This window comes from Dermacentor andersoni, chromosome 10, assembly GCF_023375885.2.
Source record: "Dermacentor andersoni chromosome 10, qqDerAnde1_hic_scaffold, whole genome shotgun sequence".
NCBI lineage: Eukaryota > Metazoa > Arthropoda > Arachnida > Ixodida > Ixodidae > Dermacentor > Dermacentor andersoni.
This window is the reverse complement of record NC_092823.1, coordinates 60,221,546-60,244,738: the sequence shown is the minus strand read 5'-3', so window position 1 is coordinate 60,244,738 and position 23,193 is coordinate 60,221,546. Positions and strand designations below refer to the sequence as shown.

Sequence of the window (23,193 nt, the reverse complement as noted above, 5' to 3'; positions counted from 1 at the left end):
CGTGGACTGTCCTCTGGCCTCGAAAAAAGAAAAGGCTTTCACAGAAGTGCCACTTAGGCGAACACCAACAGTCACTGTTTTGCTTTGACGCTCTTCTAGAAAAACTGAAATGCCCCACTGCAGAAACGCTGAACATCGTAGTCTTGTGCTACCTCTCTCTATTTTTAACTCCCCTTCCTCACGAGTACGTTAGCACAATGGCCAAAGTCCAGTTAACATCGCTGACTTTCCTTTACCTTTTCTCTTTCTGTGCTGGAATCGCAACCTTTGTTTTGATCTGCACAGAGACTGTCCTGACTTTGAACACAACATCATGGAGTAAGAGGTCTATACCGAGAGCACGTAGGGAGCCGTGGTAACATAGCTCTGAATTGGCGGCGATACACACATTGTATAGCAGCTCTTAGTGAGCAGTGGCATTGTTAAGGCCTACCCCGTCACGCTTCAATACATGACACATAGTAGAATAGCACCTTTACCTGGTTCCTGTACCACAATCACTTTTGTAGTTTCCTCTGTATTTGACCACAGCAAGGCAGGGGTTCGCTCCAAGATGGTGTCTTGAAGTGATTAACAGTGCTCTAACAAGGAAATTTAGCTCAAGCCAAAGTTCCAAATAGGCGACGTGTCTTCGTCAGGGCAGTGTTTGCTTGCGTCAGGGCAGTTGCTACCCTGACGAAGACAGTCCGCTTGTCTGAACGTTGATGTCAGCTACATTTCTTGTTCGACCACTCTCAAACGCCTGCGCATCTCAGTCTTCGCAGTTCTTGAAATGCAGACGCAGATATTTCCAGTGCATGCCTCAATCAGCTTGTTTCCATCGTGCGCACTATACGTATTCACACTGCGTCAGCATCGCAGAACATCACTTTATTTTCCGCGAAGAGTTCAACTGGTTACTGAACAACCGCGGACGCGCTCCATCGCTCTCCATCGGATCTGGTAACCTTTAAAAGGCATACCGTGCTCGAGCAGTTCGTACGACTGCCCGTCGATTTAATTTCCTCTGCGCGAATATTTAAAACTACAAGGTATCGCCGTTTCGCTACCACGCATGCGCGTTACTTCTGCAACGATAGTCTACGCAACCTGCTAGTTTGAATAATGAAAATTACCCCACATTCGGGTGCGTGAAGATTACGCCACCACGTCGACCTTCGGGTACTCTGCAAGGCAGACCGTACTGCTTTGCAGAGTATCCGAAGGTCGAGTGGGTGGACCTGCAGTGGGGCCTGCAGGTCCACCCACTCGACCACTCGCGCGCAGTTCTCGATGCGTAGCCGCTCCCTGTAGTCGTCCGTGCGAACGCTTCGTAACGCCGGCAGCAGGGCGAAAACATTATCCAGGTCACACGGAAGTTCCTGCCGTCCGTCGAGGCTGCTGCGGCGGCCCATGTTCGCGTGTAGCTTGAGTCGTTCGATACAGTCGAGAGTCCGGTGTTCGCAGAAGAACCGCGGCAGGCCGACGATGAACGCCGTTGTCAGGGCGTCATTGTACAGTTGCAGCTCGGCCAGACGGGGACACGAGCGGAGAAGTCCGAAGAACGTCCATTCGCTGATGGAACTGCGGATGCGCAGCGTGCGGAGGCACTGGAACACGGTGTTCTCGTCGATCTCCTCGTCGCGCACGACGCATTCGCTGAGACCGAGACACTCCAGGCCGCGACAGCGTTTTGCTATGGCCGACAGGCTGACGTCGCCGATGTTGGTCAGCCATAGGGACTCGAGGGTGAGTCGGCACAGCGCGTCCACGACGTGGGGGTAGAAACGGCTGTAGCTCGACAGCGAGGCGAAGCTGAGAGACAGGTCCGTGACGTTGGAGAAACTTGCGGCGTCGGCCAGGGACCGCTCCGCGGTCGTCGTCAACTGCGAGAGAAGGCGGTGGATCGAGGGCTGATTTGGAGCCAACGCAAGCTCGACGGCATAATTAAAGAAAAAAGTACAATACCCTGGCTTGATGAGGAGGTAAAGAAAAGCAAGTGATTTATTAAAGGCTCAAACGCATCATCAATCAGCATTGTGTCAGGCTGTTCGCGACAGGTGAGTGAACTGGTGTCGGTGGAGCTTCGGTCGTCTGAGAAGGGTGCTCAACATTCTAAATTGAGTAAACTGGCGCTTCTCGTGGTTGAATCAGAAGCGTGTATAGAAATTCAAGCTTGCATACACCTTTCTATTTAGGCAGCAGATAGGTGCAGCGCGAGTTGACGTAATAAGCAGAGCTTAGCTAAATTGAGTTGCACTCATATTCGGGCGTCAGTCTTGTTAAAGGAGAAAGTCTCGTTAAAGGAAGACGCTACCCGCCTCCAAAGTGCTACCGAATCATACGTCTGCTATATAAAAGACGTCTTCGCCTTTTGTGATAAAATCTACACAAGGCCTACAAAGTAGGCACAGTCCTACAAAGTAGGACATATCCTAAAAGGCATTGCGGATCACGCGTTTAGTCTCCTGGTATTTAACAACGTTTCTAATATCGACTCCATCACAAACGAATGCTGCCTCTTCGACAAGCAAAGAATCGCCATGCCGCCCATCAATTTTCCCACCTGCTGAATAGCGCCGCGACAACTTGCATCGACCAAGCCCGCCACCCTCATGCGACAACGTGGCTGGCATTGTGCGTCGCGAACTCCAAGCTGCGTTTCCCGCCTCACCCCTGCAGACGCGCTGGGACAACTCCATCGAAACAATATATTTGATCCAGTTCGTTGTTCGCCAGGAATTCGCTAACCTAGGCTTCCTTACCACCTGCCCTGTTAACCACCCTGACGCTAGTATGGCTCCTAGCTCCTCCTATGGCGATGCCCTACCGCAGCCCACCCTTTCGTTCCCGTTATCTGAATCCGTCTGAATCAGGGGCGTAGCCAGGAAGGGGGGGGGGGGGGGGCTTATGGGACTTCAGCCCCCCTCGAATTTTTTTCGTTCTGTCATGCACCGCCGATCAAAACAACCCCCGGCACCGGAAATCATTCTGGATTTTGTCTACAATGTATTTTTCACGTTCGAAAATACATTTCGGTGCAAAGATTGTGAACTCGAGCTGGATTTCGTGGCAACGCCCATGCACCTAGAGTCACATAACGCAAAGGGCCCTATCCAAGCACAAAGTTTCAAGGCGTTTTGATGGCGAGCGGGCTTGCCGCGGCATCTAGCGGATGACGTGGAATCTACGGAGCGCATGGATTTCAATTCCGAAACAAAATGGGTATAAAGATGACAGACTTTTGATGCGAAAGCTGCATTGACATTTCCAAAGTCGTGCTTTAGATTTTAAATTCCTGATCTTTGTGTGTTTATTATAAACCCTATGACGCCAAAGGTGCATTGACTTTACTAATGTCGTACATCGAACCATGCGAGACAAGCCAAATCAACACACTATCAGACAAGTTGACAAAGCACGCAGCGAGGTCCGATGAGACGAAGCGTTGCGATGGTTGATTTGTGTCGTCACGTCAGAGAAAAGAATATCAGCGTTTTTTTCACCTGCACCAAAGCATCCATGTCAAGACACTAAATCCAGCAAAGGTAACTACGTTCTTATTTATTTTTTCTACTTTACTTTTATTCGCGAGGACACATTGAGCCACTTCAATTTTCTTGTTCACACTAACCGCGTGCTGCCAGAGCCAGTCAGACAACCGCACGGCGCACTTCGGTGTGCGTTTGTTTTTCTGTAGCCGAGTGAATTTTGACCTCAAAGAGTTTTGGACGCTTTCTGGCTAGCAGACGAAAAAAAAACAACAATGGTCGCTCACCGCCGTCACTGTAGGGACTCGACGTATTGCAACGCGTTCGCTTAAGCGCAACCTCTCCGGAAAGTCTTGTCTCGTCGGTGTAGTATACCGAGTAGTATGAGCAGCTGTAGTATACCGAGCAGTTTTCTTCCGATATTCCTTCGGTAGCCACATTAGCTGCCCAAAGTAGGCATTCGATAGTGGCCAACATGCTTGCCCTTGCGTTTCTTCATTTCGGTGCCTCCGCCCCATACACAAAAAAGGAAGTTGTCGCATCGTGAAAGTTCGGTTTTGTTACTTCTTTTGGGGAGAGTAGTGGGCCACGGGACTCTTCAGTTGCCGGATACTCTTATTATTGCGGTAGCAAATATATGGGCACTCCAGGCGCATTCCTGCCGTCGCCGTCTCCCTCACATTTCGTATAAAGTCCAAGGGCGATAACACCGTAACCGCGCGCCGCATATAAAGTCCGAGGGCGATAAGTCCCCGCTGGCGCTCTTCTTTTTCTTCTAGGCGCTTACGCTCTTTATTTTCTTCTAAGCGCTTACGCTCTTCTTCCTTATCCGCAATACTCTCTAGGCATTTCTTCACTTCATCGTCTTCTGCCCTGGTCGCTTCGATTGCCTCAATGATCTCCGGCTTTCTCTTTGATTCGGCAATTTGGAGGCCCAACTCTCTGGCCAAGCCCAACAATTCCGCCTTCTTTAGTGTCTTGAACTTCATGGCTGCCCTTAGTGCTGCTAACTCTTCACTCCGTAACAACCTCCACGTACTCGAAACTTCCGTCAACGGTTAAATAAAAATCACTGCTTTGTACTTCCATCCAAACAATACGCAAAGGCAAGTGATATCTTAGTGAAGAAACGCCGTGCACTCACCATATGCAGTCATGAATCCTGGCACGTTCCTTCCGAACGTTGTCACCAGCACGAAGAGGAGACGATCTCTTATATGTCGTCCAAAGTTGGGGTCTCCGTGGTAGCGTATCCCGCCGCTGCCTCAAGTTGTTGCGTTCTCCAGGGTAGAGTACCCCACCACTGCCGACAGTTGTTGCGTCGCCCGTTTCGCGCAGCTCGACCGGCGTTACAATTGGGTAACCTGGCGTTGTCGGCGGGCTGCAGGCGTCCGGTAGACCATGGCGATCAGGCAGGGACGAGACGATTTATAGTGCGAAACTTCCACGGTTTATTCAATGATTGGTGAAAGATGAGAAGAAGAGAATGAAGTCAAAAAAGTACATTGCGGGGCCCTCTAAATAGGCCCACAAAAATCGTAGGCGGGGTCTTGCTCACGTCAACGTCACGTGACATGCACTGAGTCCCATGGTGCTTGTCGGCGGCACCCACTTCCCCAGGACGATGTTTTGCCGAGCTTGCCTTGGCTGGTGGCAACCCGCGAGTTCTGGGGATCGTAGGCAGCTGATCCCTTCTGTTTCGCGCGTGGTTAGTTCGCGGAAGAGGCGTCTGATTGTGGATAGGCTGCTGATCCCTGTCTCAGGTGACGTTCGCACGTGCTTCCCTCCGCTGGCGGTTACACGTGCGTCGGGGATCGTAGGCGGCGCGGAAAGCGTTCTCCCCTTGGTCGCACACACAAAGGGGCCTGTCATCACTGCGGGGTGCCGGCCAGACCGGCATCCCCGCGAGACAACCATAGCAAATGAGGAATCCATCTTCCGTTTCAGTTGAGCCGGGTCTTTCGAGCATCCTTTTTGCCCGGGGTGGTACACGGCAACCGTAACAGTGGCAATGCCACAATATCATCATGAGGCACGTCGCAGTGCGGGATTTCCGATTAATTTTGACCACCTCGGATTCTTCTACGTGGACCCAATTCGCAGTAAACGGCCTTTTTGCATTTCGCCCGCATCGAAATGCAAAACCGCACGGATCTGATGCGGTGCCCACAGGCTTAGCAGGGCAATCTTCTTTAGAGCGCAGCTCTTGGGCACCCGTTCCTGCGTTTCGCGTCGTCCCTCGGCATCCTCCCTCACCGTAACCGAGCGAGCGAGACAGCGAAGAACGAAAAGGCGAACGCGGAGCGCAGCGGGAGACGAAACAAGGCAATAACGAAGAGAGCACAAGGAGAACAGTGGAGCAGGGTGTAGCGGAAACATCAGGCGGAAAGCGGAGAAAGGTACGGGGACAGCGTGAGATGAAAAGCGTAGTGGAGCGCAAGACGGGCTCTGTGGCGACGACCGCTACGCCATGGCGCCAGAGTAGCGCGCCGCGGCAACACAGCCTTGCATGAGCGGAGGTGTCCGCGGCGCGTGCGTCTATTTGTCGTACAAAAATCCCTCACGTGACCTGATCCTAGGTGCCTAGGGACCGCATCGTTTAGGGATTTTTGAGAAGGCGCGATGCTGGCGCCGAGCGACGCCGTGGCGTGTTCGTCCTCGGCGTGATCGTTCTCTGGACCGCGCGTTGTTCACCATTGCTCATGTAATCGTGCGTGCGTTGCTTGTGTGTTGGTTGTAGGTTCTGTGTTACTTGGCGGAAAGCCGTGAGTAGTGGCGGTGCGGCAATGCGGCTTTGGCCTCGATGAGCTCTGGCACTACAGAATCTGCGTTGTGTGACCCATGCTTTCTTGAGAACCCGGCGGTGGTGACAATTGAAATATCGAAGTGGCCTAGCGCATCGGCAGCGAAGTTCTGCGAACCGCGATGTGGCGTCGCCGTGTCCGACTTTGCTTAACGGACATCGAGGGATGTGCTGCTCGCTGCAAGTCATGTAAATGCAACTGCGTCGACCGCCCACTGTTCAGCGCTGAATGTGTGTTTGGTGTGCTGTGTTTGAAACGAGTGGTGCAGCCGTGCAGAGGGGGTGGCGGAGTAGCAGAGTGGCTCCGTTTGCGCATTCACAGACATGTGCTCCCGTCTTGGTCTCATTAGCGGCTGTCGCGGGACTGTGGTGCGCTAGCTCCTTGCCTAGTATGAAGTTTACGACGCTAACACACAGCATGTTCATGTTTTTCCGCGCTATATGTCATTTTCATGACGGCCGAGTTGAAAACGAGACATATAGTGTTCTTTGCGTTTGTGTGTTGTAAATTACTTTCTATTGTGGAAGTTCTGGGAGTCTTATTACGCAAGGAGTGCGAACGTAAACATAAACACATATGTGTGTAAAATTTTGAATTACCCATAATACCCTTTACGACTGATAAGTGGGCTACACGGCCTGTGTGAATCAGCTACCGTATGTTGCGACGCTCTTCCGTGTGGTAGACTGATGCATGGTGCTCGTTTATTTCTGTTTGTTGTAAAAACCATTTGTTTATTCACTCAATACAAATGTGCGGCTTCTTCGCCGCAGTACGTTTGAGTTACGCGGTGAAGCATACTAAAAGTGGGAGGGGGCCACTATGAGCCAGCATAGTATGTCCACTTAGGCGACCTGAGAGGCGGCGGGTGCGCGAGTGTATAATTTAAGAACTCTTATTATGTCCAGTGACAGTGGCCCCTTTTCACTTTTAGTATGCTGCACCGCAGTACATTGCATAGACTTCACCGCGAAATAATAGTGCATTGCCAGAATGATAATCGTAAAAAGCCTAATTATGCAACGTTTCTTTTGTACCTTGCTACACCGCAATACAGGGGTGTAAATCATCGTGCAGTAAAGCATACTAAGAGTGGAAAGGGCACATAGGTTTACACTGTGCTCATTACTGTCAATTGTGACATTATTTGCAAGTGCATCTGTGCTTGTGGTAAGCTTCATTGACAATTCTTTGTACATTACAAATTAATATTGCAATGAAGCCTACTAAAGCACATTCGCCATTATGGTACGTGTTATTCACCTTCAATGCAGGAGCACAATGCGGATTCTTGCCCCTGCTTTTGGCTGGACTGCACATGCTCTTTGAGAATTGATTCATTGTTCATAAGAGAACGATCCAGAGAACGATCACGCCGAGGACGAACACGCCACGGCGTCGCTCGGCGCCAGCATCGCGCCTTCTCAAAAATCCCTAAACGATGCTGTCCCTAGGCACCTAGGATCAGGTCACGTGAGGGATTTTTGTACGACAAATAGACGCACGCGTCCGCGGCGGCTGCTTGAATCCCGCCCACGCGTCACCCACGCGCTCCCTCTCGCGATCTCCCGATTAACGAGGCAGTCGCGCCGCTCTTCGCTCCGCTTGCATTGTGCCGCACGAGATAGATTCTCCGCACCAACCAATATATCATCAAATGAAAACACATATAGAGCTGCACTCAAATTTCGCATTACGGAGTATCCCACACGCTAAAACAAAAAACACCTTTTGGGTTGTATCTTGCCACACAACAATAATCGGCATCTGTCTTAACCGCATTTCGTTTCTTTAATGCTGCGAGCCTGGTACTTCCTAGTCACGAACGATAAGCGCGTTATCAGCCCACATAGCATTCCTGAGAGGAAAGTAGCGAGCGCAGCGTTTTCAAGAAACGAAACGCAAGCAAGACAGATGACGGTTACTGTGTGGCAAGATACGGCCCAAAGGTTGTATATTTGTTTAAGAGTGCACTGGAGCACAGTCGAAGTTAATCTGTACCCAGTCTAGCTTATGTGAATCGGAACATATAGGACGCATCCTCGCACCTACCGCAGTGATCACACAAGCAATAATTTATATTCTGCTTGTGGTTCGCAAGAGCGAACAGCACCGACATGCGATGGTTCGTTTCTTTAGTGGCCGCTGTTTCCGGTTCCATAGTTCTCAAAATCTTTGTACACCTTCACGAGGAATTGCTTCGGGCGTTGAAGCATGAAGCCATGTAGAGCTGTAACGTATTGTCAGTCATTAACGTGGCTCTAAACGTTGGATGAAACGTTAAGGGCACAACATTAACTAGGCATACGGCTTTATTTTGTTTTCTTTTCAACTGAACAGGCGAGAATTGTGCACATGGGTTGCGTGATTGTGGCAAAAGGTCTCGGTTTTTGAAGCATTGAGCTTTCGGTGGGACCCTCAAGTGCTTCGGTCTAGCCGTGTTTATGGGCCCATCAAGAACATAGTGCAGTCTAACGCGGTGATACCACACAGTGATATGGTACCAGTGTACGGTGGGACCAGTGGCAAGGTGTAGTACCACATGGTGGTGCGCTTGTGATGGGAGCCTTCTCGCATTCTTCCCTCGAGACAGCTAGCATTTTTAGACGCTATGTTTGAGACGCTGCACCTCTGGTCGAAGATGATGACGCTGTCGTTTCAGACACTGCGCCTCTGGTCTCATGGAGGGGGTCGCAGAGGCTTCACGGTGTTCCGAACAGGTCCTTGAGGTACCCGCGTACGGGTACGGCACGGTGGTAATCGGAGTGGCACCGATAACGTATAGTCCAACATAAGCGCATGTTCAGATAGCAGCCGTGGTCGTTTCTTAATGATCTCTATGTAGAAAGTGAACAATGCATTCTAGATTATCAAGCGCAATTGCAGATAGTTGTTTGATCACCGTTGCCGTATTGGTTATAGGGTAACACATTCGCAGCGCTTGGCACCACGCGACGATATATAAAGAACCACTGCTGCTCAATGCGCACTCACAAGATAAATTATACTAATAATAGGTGTTCCCCACGTGCTTCGTGGATCATAGATCGGCTGAGAACATATCGAAAACTAGAAGTACGATTTGTCTGCTCATTGTTTGTCCTGAATGCCAACATAAGAACAGACACCACGGCGCTGTGACTTGGCAAGGCATAAAATACAACGTAGATGATGAAAAAAGGTAGGCGCTACACACGTTCTCATTTTATTTTTATTTTTATTTTTTTGCACCTTTGCAACTAGCTTTATGTGTAGCCATACGTAATTAGCGCGAAGTTCTCCTTTTCGCTGCTGTGATTGTCGCTTTATGTTATTTTCTTGCGACTTGCTGATGAGAGACAGCTGTATTGCTGCCATTGTGTAATGCACCGATCTCTAGCTACTCGTCCAATTTTCTGTCAATGTGGGCGCTGTGGGGGCCGTAACTACGCTGACTGCCTCCGTTTCAGTGTCTCGCCGTACTTCGTCTTTCTGCTTCAAAAGAAGAGCATCGAATACGAACGTCTGGCATCCGACGGGCAAGTTTTGTTCGAAAAACTCAAGAGTATATGTGTATACGTTCTTAGTCTGAAAAAGAAAAAGAAGAAACATTAATTGAGGTCACGTACTACGTTCGCGAATCAATTAGGGTATATAACTGAACGGGCACTTGGATCGGGCTAGTTGACCGTACCAGGACGTGTATACCGTATCGTCAGAGTGTAGGTACGTTCACCGCTGCAAGTGTAGCTAAAACCAACTTCGCACAAAATAATGAAGCGTACGATCTCTGTCGCACACATACAAATACAATTTATAAGTCTTCCCGGGCACTGCACATTAACGAAATAGGAATTAGAAACACACTACATATTAAGTCTTAATGTAGTCCAGAAACTACGTAAATCAAATATCAAAATTTACGTCACCTCCGCCAGAGGAGGAGTGTCAGAGGAAATCGGAGGCTGTAATGATGCAGGTGTCGAGTATCCGCTGCGACTAGGGCCGTCCATAGATGACAGGCAGTTAGAAGACGTGGCAGGACTCGATCAGAGCGTAGGCCAGGAAGGTAGGCCACGAGCACCGAGGCTGTGGTCAATGGTCCGCTAGCCGCCCCGCAGACATACATGCAGCTTCAGGAGTAGATTCGTAAGCGCAGGAGCGCCAGCCACGGACCACCAGTACGCAGAGTCCGACAGTCTGCCTCTTCCGCCGCTGCTGCCTTCTTCTCTTCGTTTCTCCTCTCACAATGGCGCCACTCCCACGTGCCTTGCCCCCGCAACCGCACTCTCCGTGGATGCTTCTTTCTTTTGTTCGAGTTCTTCCGGTGCCATTCCACGATCTTACTCGTGTCTTCGTTGACGTCGCCGTCACGTTCGCCTTTTCTTTGCAAGGCATCACGTGCGCCTCACGACGCATGTATTCTCGCATAATGCTCGAATAATCCCCTCATGCACCACATTGGCCACCAAAAAGTAGAAAATTTTCTCCTAGGGTAATCATCGCACCCTCAGAAATTGCTGCAGTGACTGTCGTCTGCTTGTTTAACCCCGGTGAAATGACAGCGCATGGCAGCCAATCACCGTCTCTTAACCCCTTCTAGCCTGTTGTCGCGATTTCGGGACACGCCAAATCTGAGCCCGCAAATCCAAACAAGGCACTTGATTATGCTAGAGAAATTCTGATTTTCACATTATGAGTGGCCATTTAACAAAAAACGCTTGCGCGTGTCGCCGTGTGGAACTCAGAAAACAACGCTCTGCGCACGAGGCTTCCAATGAGGGTGAACACTCCAAGAAACTCGAGCGGCTGCATCCTTTCAAGTGCCTAAATTCAAGTCACTATCTGTGCGATACCAACTGATTCACACACTGGCATAAGGGGCGAGACTGTTCACTTTCCAAATCTGAGTCTGTTCAGTGCAAAAACATGCTAACACAAAGGCACTGTTTGGTGCAAGGTGCCCGTTTCAGCTTTCTTTAAACGAATGTACAAATCTCACCCGGTGTAGCAAATGGTGCGACGGTATTTTTGGAAATTCTTACCCAATATACAAGTATTTCTAAGTATAATTAGAATGTTCTTTTGAAGACGAAAGAAATGTCAGGCTATAATAGAATAAATGTCGCGCATCTCTCGACTCGAGAAATGGCGATCCGATTAAATCAACAAGCCGCGAAGTTTCCGCCATTTCGTGATTGATGGTTTGCACATGAGTAGCTAATGTCGGCATTGTTTTGTCATGCCGACACTGTTTTGAATTGAGTGGACGTCATTGTTTTGTCATTGTTCATCACAGGGCGATATGGAACCTACAAGGCTGCTCAGAAGCTCAAAAACCGACGACAGCGGCGATTCCTACAGGGATAATGCGGCTAGAGATGAGCCAGCGATTGACCCGCCACATAAGTGCAGTCACCGACTCTTATTAGTTCGGGTGAGAGCCACATTTTTTATTCATTCGTTGACCCTAGATTCAACTACGTGTCCACAAATCAAGGGTCTTTGCAGTTTCTACTTCTGTAGAATGTGTTGTCTATTAGAACGGTATCTCCTATTTGGCATGAATACATTGCTTGAACTCACAGTGGTGTGTGTGGGAACTTCAATATGCATTCACCTTAATTTTCATTTTTTCATTTGGCACCTAGAACACTCTCTGGGAAATATTTTCCGTGCACAATTATCCCCCCACCACCCTAGTTACCTCATCAATCTTCCGAACAAAAACGTGCTAGAATATGCGGGAGAGTATGGTAATAAATCTAGGGAATTTAGGCAGAACTCCTGTTCGTGAAATCACGCCTGCGATTGCTGGATGTTGGTGCTAGGAAAACATGGAAGTTGGAGCGCCGAGAAAAGCCACCGAAGCATGCAAGTGATTTTTTTCAAAATTATGCCCTAATTTATACAATGCAATAGCCTCTGCGAAGTACTTTTGGCTGTATTTTAACAAAACTAATACGGTGCTGGTTCAGCATCACAGTAGAATGACTGAACAACTAAAGTAGAATTCAAGTACAATGACTGAATGGCTGACTGAAGCAAGTAGGAGGACTGAACAGTGACTAAGTATGCTCCATCTCCCCAGAAACTTGCAGCATCGCCGAAGGCATCAGGTGCACACAGGTAATATACTTGTTCAGCGGAATACAGTTCCGAGCGTAAGTGTCGTTCTGAGTAATATTGCGATAGGACTTATATGGACACTCCCAGTTGGCGCATTTTTGCCGTCGTCGTGACGTTCCGTATAAAGTCCAATGGCGATAACACTGCCACCGTGCGTCGCCGGCTGTATGTGCGAGTGAAAGCACGCGAAGGAAGCCGATGATCGCGGCTCAATTAGCGCGCGAACCAGGCACGGACTTGCCCCCCCCCCCCCCCGCCTTTTAAATTATGTGGTATACCACCCTCTCTCCCCCACGCCACCACTCCTGCCACACATTCCTAAAGCGCCGCCAAATCAATCTATAGACATTACAGCTGTTCGGTGGTTAACACTTTGCTGCCTTTGCACTCCTTTTGGATGGCGGTAGTTATCGGCATCTCCTAGGGTGTGAAGACCACTTTTTTTCATCGATTCGGTGTCCGCGCGATTAACTCGAGATGCGTTCAGTTGTCACAATCTAGTCGAGGCATCTCTCCTTTATGCCTCTCTCACTTTCTGTCATCATATATTGCAACGGTCACCCGCGTCACGGTTGCTTCGTTACTTCAACCTTCTTTGACCTTTCACTAATCCAGCGCACTGACACTATTCTTGTTAATGAAGTTAGCAATCGAATGCTTCCAAGTCTACACGGCCGATAAAGCTACTATCCTTGCCACGTGTAGCTGTCTACTAATTTTCTATCGCAATGGATGCCTTGGCTTTCTGGAGAAACCGACTGTTTTCGGCATTAGGGTTTTATTTTTCTTTGGCACATGACACGTTACATCGACACAACACACGTTACCTTCTTCGCGCATGTGTAACGCCTAGTATACACGCATCGTGCGTAACTTGGAACTCCAACCCGTAATCGCCAGCCATCATGGAGCGATGGGGTGAGTGGCCAGTCGTTGAACATGAACAACACAACACTGCGCGCGGGGTTTGCCGTATATTCTTGCTATTGGGCGCACCCTAGTGGCGGCCACCAGAATAACTTTGACCCCCTGGATTCCTACAACGTGCACCTAAAGCTGAGTACACGAGCACTTTTCTATGTCGCCCACTGCGAAGGGAGGCTGTCGTGGTCGCGATCGAACCCACGACCTCGAGCAATGCCATAGTCGCAAAGCTACCGCAGCATGCAAAGCAGTGTTAATTTGACGTGCGACCGCTTCCCTAGTGTCGCCTAGAGGCTACGATTCTTTAATGCGGCTTTGCATCTGCACACCGTGCGCCTGCCGTCCGCCTGACAAATTGGTAAGGTGCTCAATTTTTCAGAAATAGCATAAAGGTACCTCACCGTACCTCCAACTTAAGTTTATCCAGTTTAACGTCACCATGGTGACTGAATTTATTTATTTTTCTTTAACTTTCACTTTTTTTTTCAGTACTGGCTTTGTTATTTCATATTTCGTAGACATTTGCTGTTTGTGAAAAGTAGTGGACTCTTTAGGCGGCGCCGATATATCACTAAATATCATTTTTAAAGCGTAGCTACACTCACTCGTTCTCGGGGATCAATCAGTGGTGGCGCCGGCAAGGTGACACTGATGTTGTACCTTCCCTTCTCGATTAGACAGATATCCCTGTCGTCGCTCAATCTCGCGCTGGGGGTTGTGATGTCGCACATTTCGTAAGCACTGTGAACAAGAAAACGAAAACGGGAACCTGATATTATTCGTTGAAGGCACCTTCCTGCGTCGCCTTAAGCAATTCTCCCTGCCAGGCGGGCACGGGCGCATAATGTTAAGCGCAGCCACCGAAAGTTCCAAAAAATGACTATGTGCCTTTACCTCTTCAACACTGATGATACAATTATAATACGCATATAATGATAATCAAATGGTTGTAAACATAGCCAAAATACCTTCCTCCAAATATCGAACGGTACAATCCCACTTCTACCGCTACGAGAATGCCGCAAAAAGTTAGGCAAAAATGAAATTAAACGAATAATTTGCAAAAGAAAATCAAGCGCGAGGCAGTCATGCGAATAGAGGATGCAGAGTAACAAATACATCTGCCGACTAAGAAAACATACGTGATGCAACTTACGTGAAAAATACCTTGAAAGGTAAAAAACAGTAGCAGAAACGGCACATGTGCCTACACAGCACGTGTGCGTATTTTTTTCACATTTTGTAGTTCAATATATCCGGTCCCTTTTCTTGCCCTTTCCTATTATGCAGTTCAATCACACTCACGATGTTTATTTTACAGCAACGCTCTAACTTTTTTTTTTAGCTTTACAATATGCAAGGCAATCATTAGTGTAACACTTATACAAATTATATATCTTACATCCTCACAGTTCTAGTTACGGGCACCATTATTCCAAACACACTGCATAGCTTCTGCGGTTGCTCAGTGACCGTGTCATTTGAACTTAAGACAATATCACTTGCTCGATTCACGGACGTTGCGGTCCTATTCAAATGACAGTGAAAACAAAATCTCTCCTGTACCGAGCTTTCGGTGAACGTCGGAGAATCAGCCGGTAGTGCAAATGAAACTGGAACCGTCATCTGCGACGTCTCCCATTGGGTTAGTCCCGATCGGATAATTTCACACCGTTGATCAATCAAGAAAACGGCATCTTCATTGTTGAAGAATTTGGTAAAAAAATATTCCCTGCTGTTTGGGGGGCTCCACATGCTTAGACAGAATTTGTCCCGTCGCGGCGAATCTGTCGACTGAAGCGCCACCAGTGAACCTGGCGACGGTAGCACGGCTCGAGCCAGTCAACATCAACAACACGAAATACACTAACCAGCCTGACTCACACGCCAAGGGGATTGTGCCACACCCGGTGGTGCCGCCAGTCTCGACGGCCTCTATAATACCCCTCACGGGACATCTCCCACATACAGGGTGTCTCCAACTATCGCGCATCAAGATTTAAAAAATGTGCAAATGCGACGTAGCTGGACAGAAGCAAGGTAATGCTGTTTGCCGTCGCTGGAGATACTCAGATTATTTATTTCATTCCGCCTATAATTAGATAACAAGTCTTAATTAATTAATAAACTTCTCAAGGAAGCCACACAAATACACGCAAAGTACCGCGAACGGCCAGTCGCGCGGCAATTTCGCATGTATTCGCCGGCGTCTTTCACGCTCGGAAAAGCACTTCTATGTAGCACGTATTGAGCAACAGAAAGCGTTGTCGGGAGTTTTTCTTGTCGCCCTACAATTTTCTAATTGACAGTTTTGATATAATAGTTAACACATTAATTAATTAAGTCTGATTATCTAATTAGGCGTAATTAAAAAATGAAGTATCTCCAAGCACGGCAAAATACATTACCTAGGTTCTGTCCAGCAACGTGGAATTTGCTTATTTTTAAATCTTGGTGCATGATACTTGAGACAGGCTGTATATATCACCTACATCTTGCAAATACACTCTTAAAACGGTTGCACCATTTGGGGTGTATATTTGTCCCACGACAATAATCGCCATCTGCCTTGCTTGCGTTTCGTTTCTTGAAAACTCGGCGCTCGCTACTTTCCTGTCGAGAATGCTGTGTCACACTGATAACGCTCATGGCGTTCGCGACTGGGAAGTATCGGGCTCGCAGGTTCAAAGAAAGGAAACGCGGGCAAGACAGATGAAGATTATCGTTGTGGGACAAGATAAGGCTCAAAGGGTGTACATTTTCCGACGAGTGTGTATTAATAAGCAAAAGGACTAAAAATATCACACCGCAATCTTTCTGCAGCATTACGAAAATGAAAAGACTTCTAGTGCGATCTGTGGTGAAGCTTAACGTTATTCTATTTGCAACAAAGGCAGTCGTTGCTGTGTTGCAACACTGGCAGAATCAATGAAGATACAAGAGCGTACTGCACTGGTAATGTGGTCCCTTAAAAGTAAGTTCCGAAAATTTCCTGCTTATGTACTTACCAAAGTTTTCCGGTGTCTTTGCAGACGTCCCTGTGGTACGGAGGACGGGTCATGTGAATTGCGAACCAGGGACGTTGTCTCAGCGTCCGGGCCACGACTGCTGTGAAATCGAGAGCCAGCTGCGGCTCTGTGTAGGCGATCGAAAGATCTGAAATCTGGAAGTATTCAGCCGCTGGTACACAAAAGGAAACGTCAGTATAGGCTGCATACGAAAATACCACTGAAATTAGCAGACAGACAGACAGACAGACAGCTGGTAAATTACATCTAGCGGCGGTCTCTATTTTCCATCAATATCTGCTTCTACCTATCAATCTCCGTACCACTGCTTCTAAATCCTAAATTATGGCTGTGCGAAAAAATCCCACCAAGCCTCAACTTATCGGGTGATGTAGCCTTGTAGCCTTTGCAGCTAACTGAGCAGCTACGTCTTATTGGTACCTCTTATTCCTAGACAAAATATTGTCATGCAATGCGAATCACGAATCTAACAGCTTATCGCGCGAACCAGTGCCCAGCAGGACTAGTCAGACTCAGAACAACGATGGCGGCGAGCTCACTCGTGGAAATCTGATCAGAGCATCAGACGCGTCGGCTATTTATACACGGCTCAGTGAAGCTTCACGCGGCATCACTGGCAGGCGCGTAAGTACTAGATTGTGCGCCACTGCTCACGTCGCACGCGCGATCTGATTACACAAGGCTCGCCGACAACTTAAACGAACAAGACATGCAGCACTAGCGATAACACTCGAGAAACTAGCGTTACAGAAAAGTGCGTCTTGCGCCTAGCGATAATCTTCGATATTTATTAGGCAGCGAAAGAAGTTCTTCAGAAAAGCTAAGTGTACAGGTGGCGATGTGAACATGTCAGGAAACAGAACGCAAGCCATTTTGGATGCAATGAATACACGCATCAGTACTAATAGGAAATTACGGTAGAACCCACCTCACAATGAATGTCGGCGTTAGTGCGATTGGCATTGAAGCAGTGTAGCGACATGCCATTTTGCCGCCTCAGAGGCGCTTTATGTATGGGACTTGTACGCAGCAGTACTCATCCCTTGCGCATCCCACTGAAGAAGTTGCGTCATTTTTCGATGCCGTCGGGAAATCCAAGCGTGGCGCTCGTCTGAATATAGGTTATGAAAAGGTCGTGACTATATCGGGGGAGGGGGAGGGAAAGCGGGTTCAATTCTGCCCAAGCAGCCGAGAAGTTTTCAATGTATTTTCTGCCATTGAAGTGGGCCACATAACGAGTGTCACATAAGCCAAGTTGGCATCAAATATGTTCCTTAAAGAACGGCAAATACACAACGGTACATACCCAATGACCCAAGCTGACATCAGAGAGCGTCATTGAAGAGAGGCGCATGCCCAGTGAGTCCAAGTAGGTGCCAAAGAGGTTCACTGAGCAATGGCACCCACCTAATGACACGCACCCAGTTACCCAAGTTGCCAACAAAGTTCGTTGAAAAGCTATGCATACCCAATGCCACATACCCATTTCTGGATCCCCAGTGAAATATGTCTGCGTGAAAGTGGTTCTTTGAAGAGTGCCACATACGTGCCCATGCCGCATACCCCCTCACTCAAATTGGTTCGAAATTTGGTAACGAACCCTGTTCCCTAAGCACAGCCAGCCAGATACTCTAACCTTTCCACCATGGAGCACCCAGTGACCCAAATTGGCGTAAAAACAGAGACAGACAGACAGACAGACAGACAGACAGACAGACAGACAGACAGACAGACAGACAGACAGACAGACAGACAGACAGACAGACAGACAGACAGACAGACAGACAGACAGACAGACAGACAGACAGACAGACAGACAGACAGACAGACAGACAGACAGACAGACAGACAGACAGACAGACAGACAGACAGACAGACAGACAGACAGACAGACAGACAGACAGACAGACAGACAGACAGACAGACAGACAGACAGACAGACAGACAGACAGACAGACAGACAGACAGACAGACAGACAGACAGACAGACAGACAGACAGACAGACAGACAGACAGACAGACAGACAGACAGACAGACAGACAGACAGACAGACAGACAGACAGACAGACAGACAGACAGACAGACAGACAGACAGACAGACAGACAGACAGACAGACAGACAGACAGACAGACAGACAGACAGACAGACAGACAGACAGACAGACAGACAGACAGACAGACAGACAGACAGACAGACAGACAGACAGACAGACAGACAGACAGACAGACAGACAGACAGACAGACAGACAGACAGACAGACAGACAGACAGACAGACAGACAGACAGACAGACAGACAGACAGACAGACAGACAGACAGACAGACAGACAGACAGACAGACAGACAGACAGACAGACAGACAGACAGACAGACAGACAGACAGACAGACAGACAGACAGACAGACAGACAGACAGACAGACAGACAGACAGACAGACAGACAGACAGACAGACAGACAGACAGACAGACAGACAGACAGACAGACAGACAGACAGACAGACAGACAGACAGACAGACAGACAGACAGGCAGACAGACAGACAGACAGACAGACAGACAGACAGACAGACAGACAGACAGACAGACAGACAGACAGACAGACAGACAGACAGACAGACAGACAGACAGACAGACAGACAGACAGACAGACAGACAGACAGACAGACAGACCTGGAAAAGCAGACGTACTGTTAGCATGCCCGTCGAATTAAAATACGAGAAATGGAAGAAGAAATGATTGAACGTCGGGCGGAATATATGCACACCGAATAATGACTTCATTCTATCCTATTACGATGCATTGTTTATAGCTAGGTAGTATACCAAAATAGAGACCACTGGACTTAGTGTATCAAACTTATTGCCTGATTTACCATATACTAGCTTCCAGAACAGGGTCCCAAGAACTCGAGAGTTCTTGCGACCATATTCCTCGTTCCTGTTTTTCCTTGTTACCTTTTAGAGCACGCTACAGCGCCTTAAATCACTACGCAACTTTGTGGGCAGGTTCTCATTCAGCATCATACTAACAAAAAATATATACCGCTACAGAAGCATCCCTGTATAAGAAGCCATACACACCTCAGCATGATCCAAGTCAGGAGGCGATCTAATCGTTATTGTAATGATGATAGCAGCAAAAAATAGGCGTTGTACAAAAAGCACTAATTACCTGAGCATGACCTCACGTCAGGATGCAAGGTGATCGCCAGCGTTCCCGAGATAAAGGCGCCTAAATTCAAAGTAGTGAGAATATATACAAGAATCGCCATTTAAACGCCTAATTTCTTCGTGCATACGCATTTACTTCCCTCGGTTAACTGCCCATCTGGCGTTCCATATGTTTCTTTCCTGGCTAACTCTTTCAAAGCAACAACAGACACATTCCAAAGCAATAGAATATGAAAACTTCACGAAGGCCTGACGTTTTGTTTCTCGCACCGCTTGCACGACAAATGACGTCGCGGTTTTCAAACTCTTGACTGCGGAAGTGTATTTATAGCATGAAACCGTTGTCGTATCGATAAGCGTCGTTTCCTGCTCGAAAAAAGAAGTGTGCGGTACGTATGCCGGTGCAGCACGTACAAACTTGCGCGAATATTACTCACCGCTTTTTTTTTTTTTTTTAGTGTTGATGGCTGGGAGCAGGGTGAAGGCTTGCACAGTAAACTTCACTCCTCTTGCCCGGGGAGAAACAAATGCGTGCGTAGTAATAATACATGGGGTTTTACGTGCCAAAACCACTTTCTGATTATGAGGCACGCCGTAGTGGAGGACTCCGGAAATTTCGACCACCTGGGGTTCTTTAACGTGCACCTAAATCTAAGTACACGGGTGTTTTCGCACTTCGCCCCCATCGAAAGGCGGCCGCCGTGGCTGGGATTCGATCCCGCGACCTCGTGCTCAGCAGCCCAACACTATAGCCACTGAGCAACCGCGGCGGGTGAAATGCGTGCGTAAAACGACACAATTCATGAAGGTGGTTGCGTTTTGCTCGTACATCCTGCGGACATTCCGACGCTTTTAATGTGGTAGCGCAGCTGTGAACGTCTTGTGTCCACTTGCCGAACCGCAATAACGTTCAACGCCGGAAGCCCCAAACAGAATACTCCTTCAGCTACACTGGGTTATCAGATAGCAGGGTTTTTTTTTTTTAGTAGGCTATAGCGTTGGCAGCCGAGCATCGGAATATTCGGCCGAAGCGGAATGAGGAGAGACGATGAAGTAACGCAAGCAGTGGCCATGTGTCGAGAACAAGAAAGAAAGAAAGCTGCCGGTTTATGTAGCTAGCATGCAGAACGGCGTCCGTTCCGATGGGTTCGAGAAATTCATTTCCACAGGAAAAAGTGCTTGACTATTAAGTGCTTGACTCATTTATTTATTTATTTATTTATTTATTCAGTCATTGACTGACTAATTAGCAACACCACAGCTTTGTGCGTTTCATTTCAATCATAACTGCAAGCTGTAATAAGATCTGCCGTGGTTGCTTAGAGACTTTAGCTTTGCGCGCCTACGAACGATGTCGCGGCATGAATTCCCTGTTGTGACGGCCGCATCTCGAAAGGTGCGAAATGCAAAAACGCCCGGGTACCATGCGTTGTGTGCATTTAAAAAACCCCAGGTCGTTGAAATGAATCCGGAGTCCGTCACAACGGCGCGCATCACTGCTCGTTTGTGCGTAGTGGCCGAGATTGTCGTTTTGGCACGTAACCCTAAATTTTGTTAACGCTGCAACAACACTTCAAAAACATGCGTATGTGCACAGTAAACTATAAAATTTTAGGGAACACCAGATCTGAGAAAAAGCTAAATACATGCGCGGCCTCACAACGCCTAGTAATCGCATTTACACTCTCTACCAGTATACGTGAGGAACATTGCGATGTTCATTTTTACTTACAGTTTGTTACAGGCTGCTCAGAAATGCGTGTGCGTGTGCGTGCGTGTGTGCGTGTGCGTGTGCGTGTGCGTGTGCGTGCGCGTGCGCGTGCGTGTGTGTGTGTGTGTGTGTGTGTGTGTGTGTGTGTGTGTGTGTGTGCCACAAGAAATGTCCTTAGGCAGAACGAAATCAAATGACATAGCACCCGGGTAACACACATCGCTACAAAAGGTCTTTATTGACTACCTGAGCTGATGATGATGATTATGATTAGGAAATCTGTTTACGTTTTTTACGTCGAAATTCAACGACGTCTCGATTTCATACGTGTGAGGCGATATTACGAAGGCTTGCCTGTCCAAGTCATTTGAGCTAACACCGGGACACGTCGAGACAAAACTCTCCGTTCAAGGCAAGATCACTAGTCTGTGTGATCTTCGTGCGTTTCTCCGACATGGCGGTTCTGGTGCGCTACTCCAGCACCGACCGCAGCGCCATCCGCTTATGTGGTTGGTAGCGCTGATCGACGGAGCAGGACGTTCACAACGGTTTTCGTCAGCCTGGCACGGCCAATATGTCAGCTGGAATACTGGGTAGGGGGGCGTTGAGTAAGTAATGATCGTGCGTGTTCTTTTGCGCTGAAAGCACCAGATGGCGCCACTGCACCTTTTTCCCAGTTAGCGAACGATCGATACGCCTAAAGCTTTAGGTACGCCGGGTCACTTTGGGAGCTTACGACAAAACCACTAACGAGGCGATGCAGGGTGACATAGGTATGGCCTCTTTTGAAGTCGGAGAAGCGCAGAGTAATTAGTTAGTTTTGTAGAAACACCTCAAAGAAAATGTGCCTGAAAATGTAAAAACATATCTGTGCGTGATTAGCGTGGACACAGCACGGAGGAAGAGGTCAAGAAAGTTGGCAACGTAATGCAGGGTAACTGAAAGTGCAAATAGACAAGCAGGCGTCATTAAGAAGAAAGCGAGAGAAAAAGAGAGCGGATTGGATGTAATGAATTGAAACAAAAAAAGACTATTTTAATTTAATATGGGAAGAAAGAAATTGGAGTGTATACTATAACATAAGGGGCAGTGCCTTGCCATTTGAGACTCGAGCTGGTTGCCTAAGGGCAAAAACACACTGGAGCAAGTATTCGCAAGACGAGGAATGTGTGCCGCAATGAAAATCCGGAGACCACTCAGCACATCCTAAAAGAATGCGAAGAGATTCACCAAGCGAGACCCGTAGGTAAAGTACACCTTCCAGAAGCGCTTCGAGTTGAAGTGGACGGAAGCATTAACCGTATTGGTATTGGTGGAAAAGAAAGCACGGAATTTTTTTATACGACCGTATCCGATACAGACATTGGAAGCGATACAAAGTAAGCAGAGAAGTTTTGAGGCAAAAAGAAAAGATTATAGAGATGTATACCAGAATGAAAAACATGTACAGCATAACTGAATAAATCAAGCAGGCTAGGCGACTAATTGTCATCGCCATGTTTCTAAGGGAATCGCAGTAAATCAACATAATCATCACAAGCGGTTTTGCCGCTGCCATACCGCTGATTGACGCAGTCACCAGCATTTCTGAGCGAGTTCTCTAGCTATTGGCCGTAATACCAGTTTATTACGAAACAGTATACCTTTGGAATTAACTTAAGCGCCCACACGCTTTTCGCCTTTGAGCTTACTTCGAGATTTTGAGCTATTCGTGTGATTCGACGTCATCTACTAAAGCTACAAGGTGATGTTAGCTCCATGCTGCAATTTTACGATAAATGCCTGTTGCTTGAACACATACTTTCCTGACTTCGCATTTTATTGCGACAGCAGTAGGAGCGTGAAACTGAGCTGCTTTCTTCGTTCGTCCGTTGTTGTTGTTGTTGTTGTTGTTGTTGTAGCCTGCGATGCGTGTGGCTCCTACCCACGTTGGGGGATTGGCCAAGAAATGGGTGGATTATTCGAAATTATTATGG

General features: G+C 48.0%; 1 protein-coding gene across 4 annotated transcripts; it reads right to left on the bottom strand.

Moving 5' to 3' along the window:
• Window positions 1-764: 764 nt before the first annotated feature.
• Window positions 765-21,029, bottom strand: LOC129380670 (uncharacterized). Of its 4 annotated transcripts, none has more exons than XM_055062378.2 (4): window positions 19,508-21,029; window positions 16,315-16,486; window positions 13,912-14,047; window positions 765-1,865 (listed from the first exon to the last, which is right to left on the bottom strand). In XM_055062378.2, exons 1-4 carry the CDS (start codon window positions 19,605-19,607, stop codon window positions 1,062-1,064), a joined length of 1,212 nt encoding a protein of 403 aa, XP_054918353.2. In that variant the 5' UTR covers window positions 19,608-21,029; the 3' UTR covers window positions 765-1,061. The 4 variants fall into 4 exon arrangements, with proteins under 4 accessions (XP_054918353.2, XP_054918354.2, XP_072140981.1 ...); XM_055062379.2 differs by having other exon boundaries at window positions 16,315-16,441; XM_072284880.1 differs by having other exon boundaries at window positions 16,315-16,469; window positions 19,508-19,598.
• Between the last annotated feature and the right edge of the window lie 2,164 nt (window positions 21,030-23,193).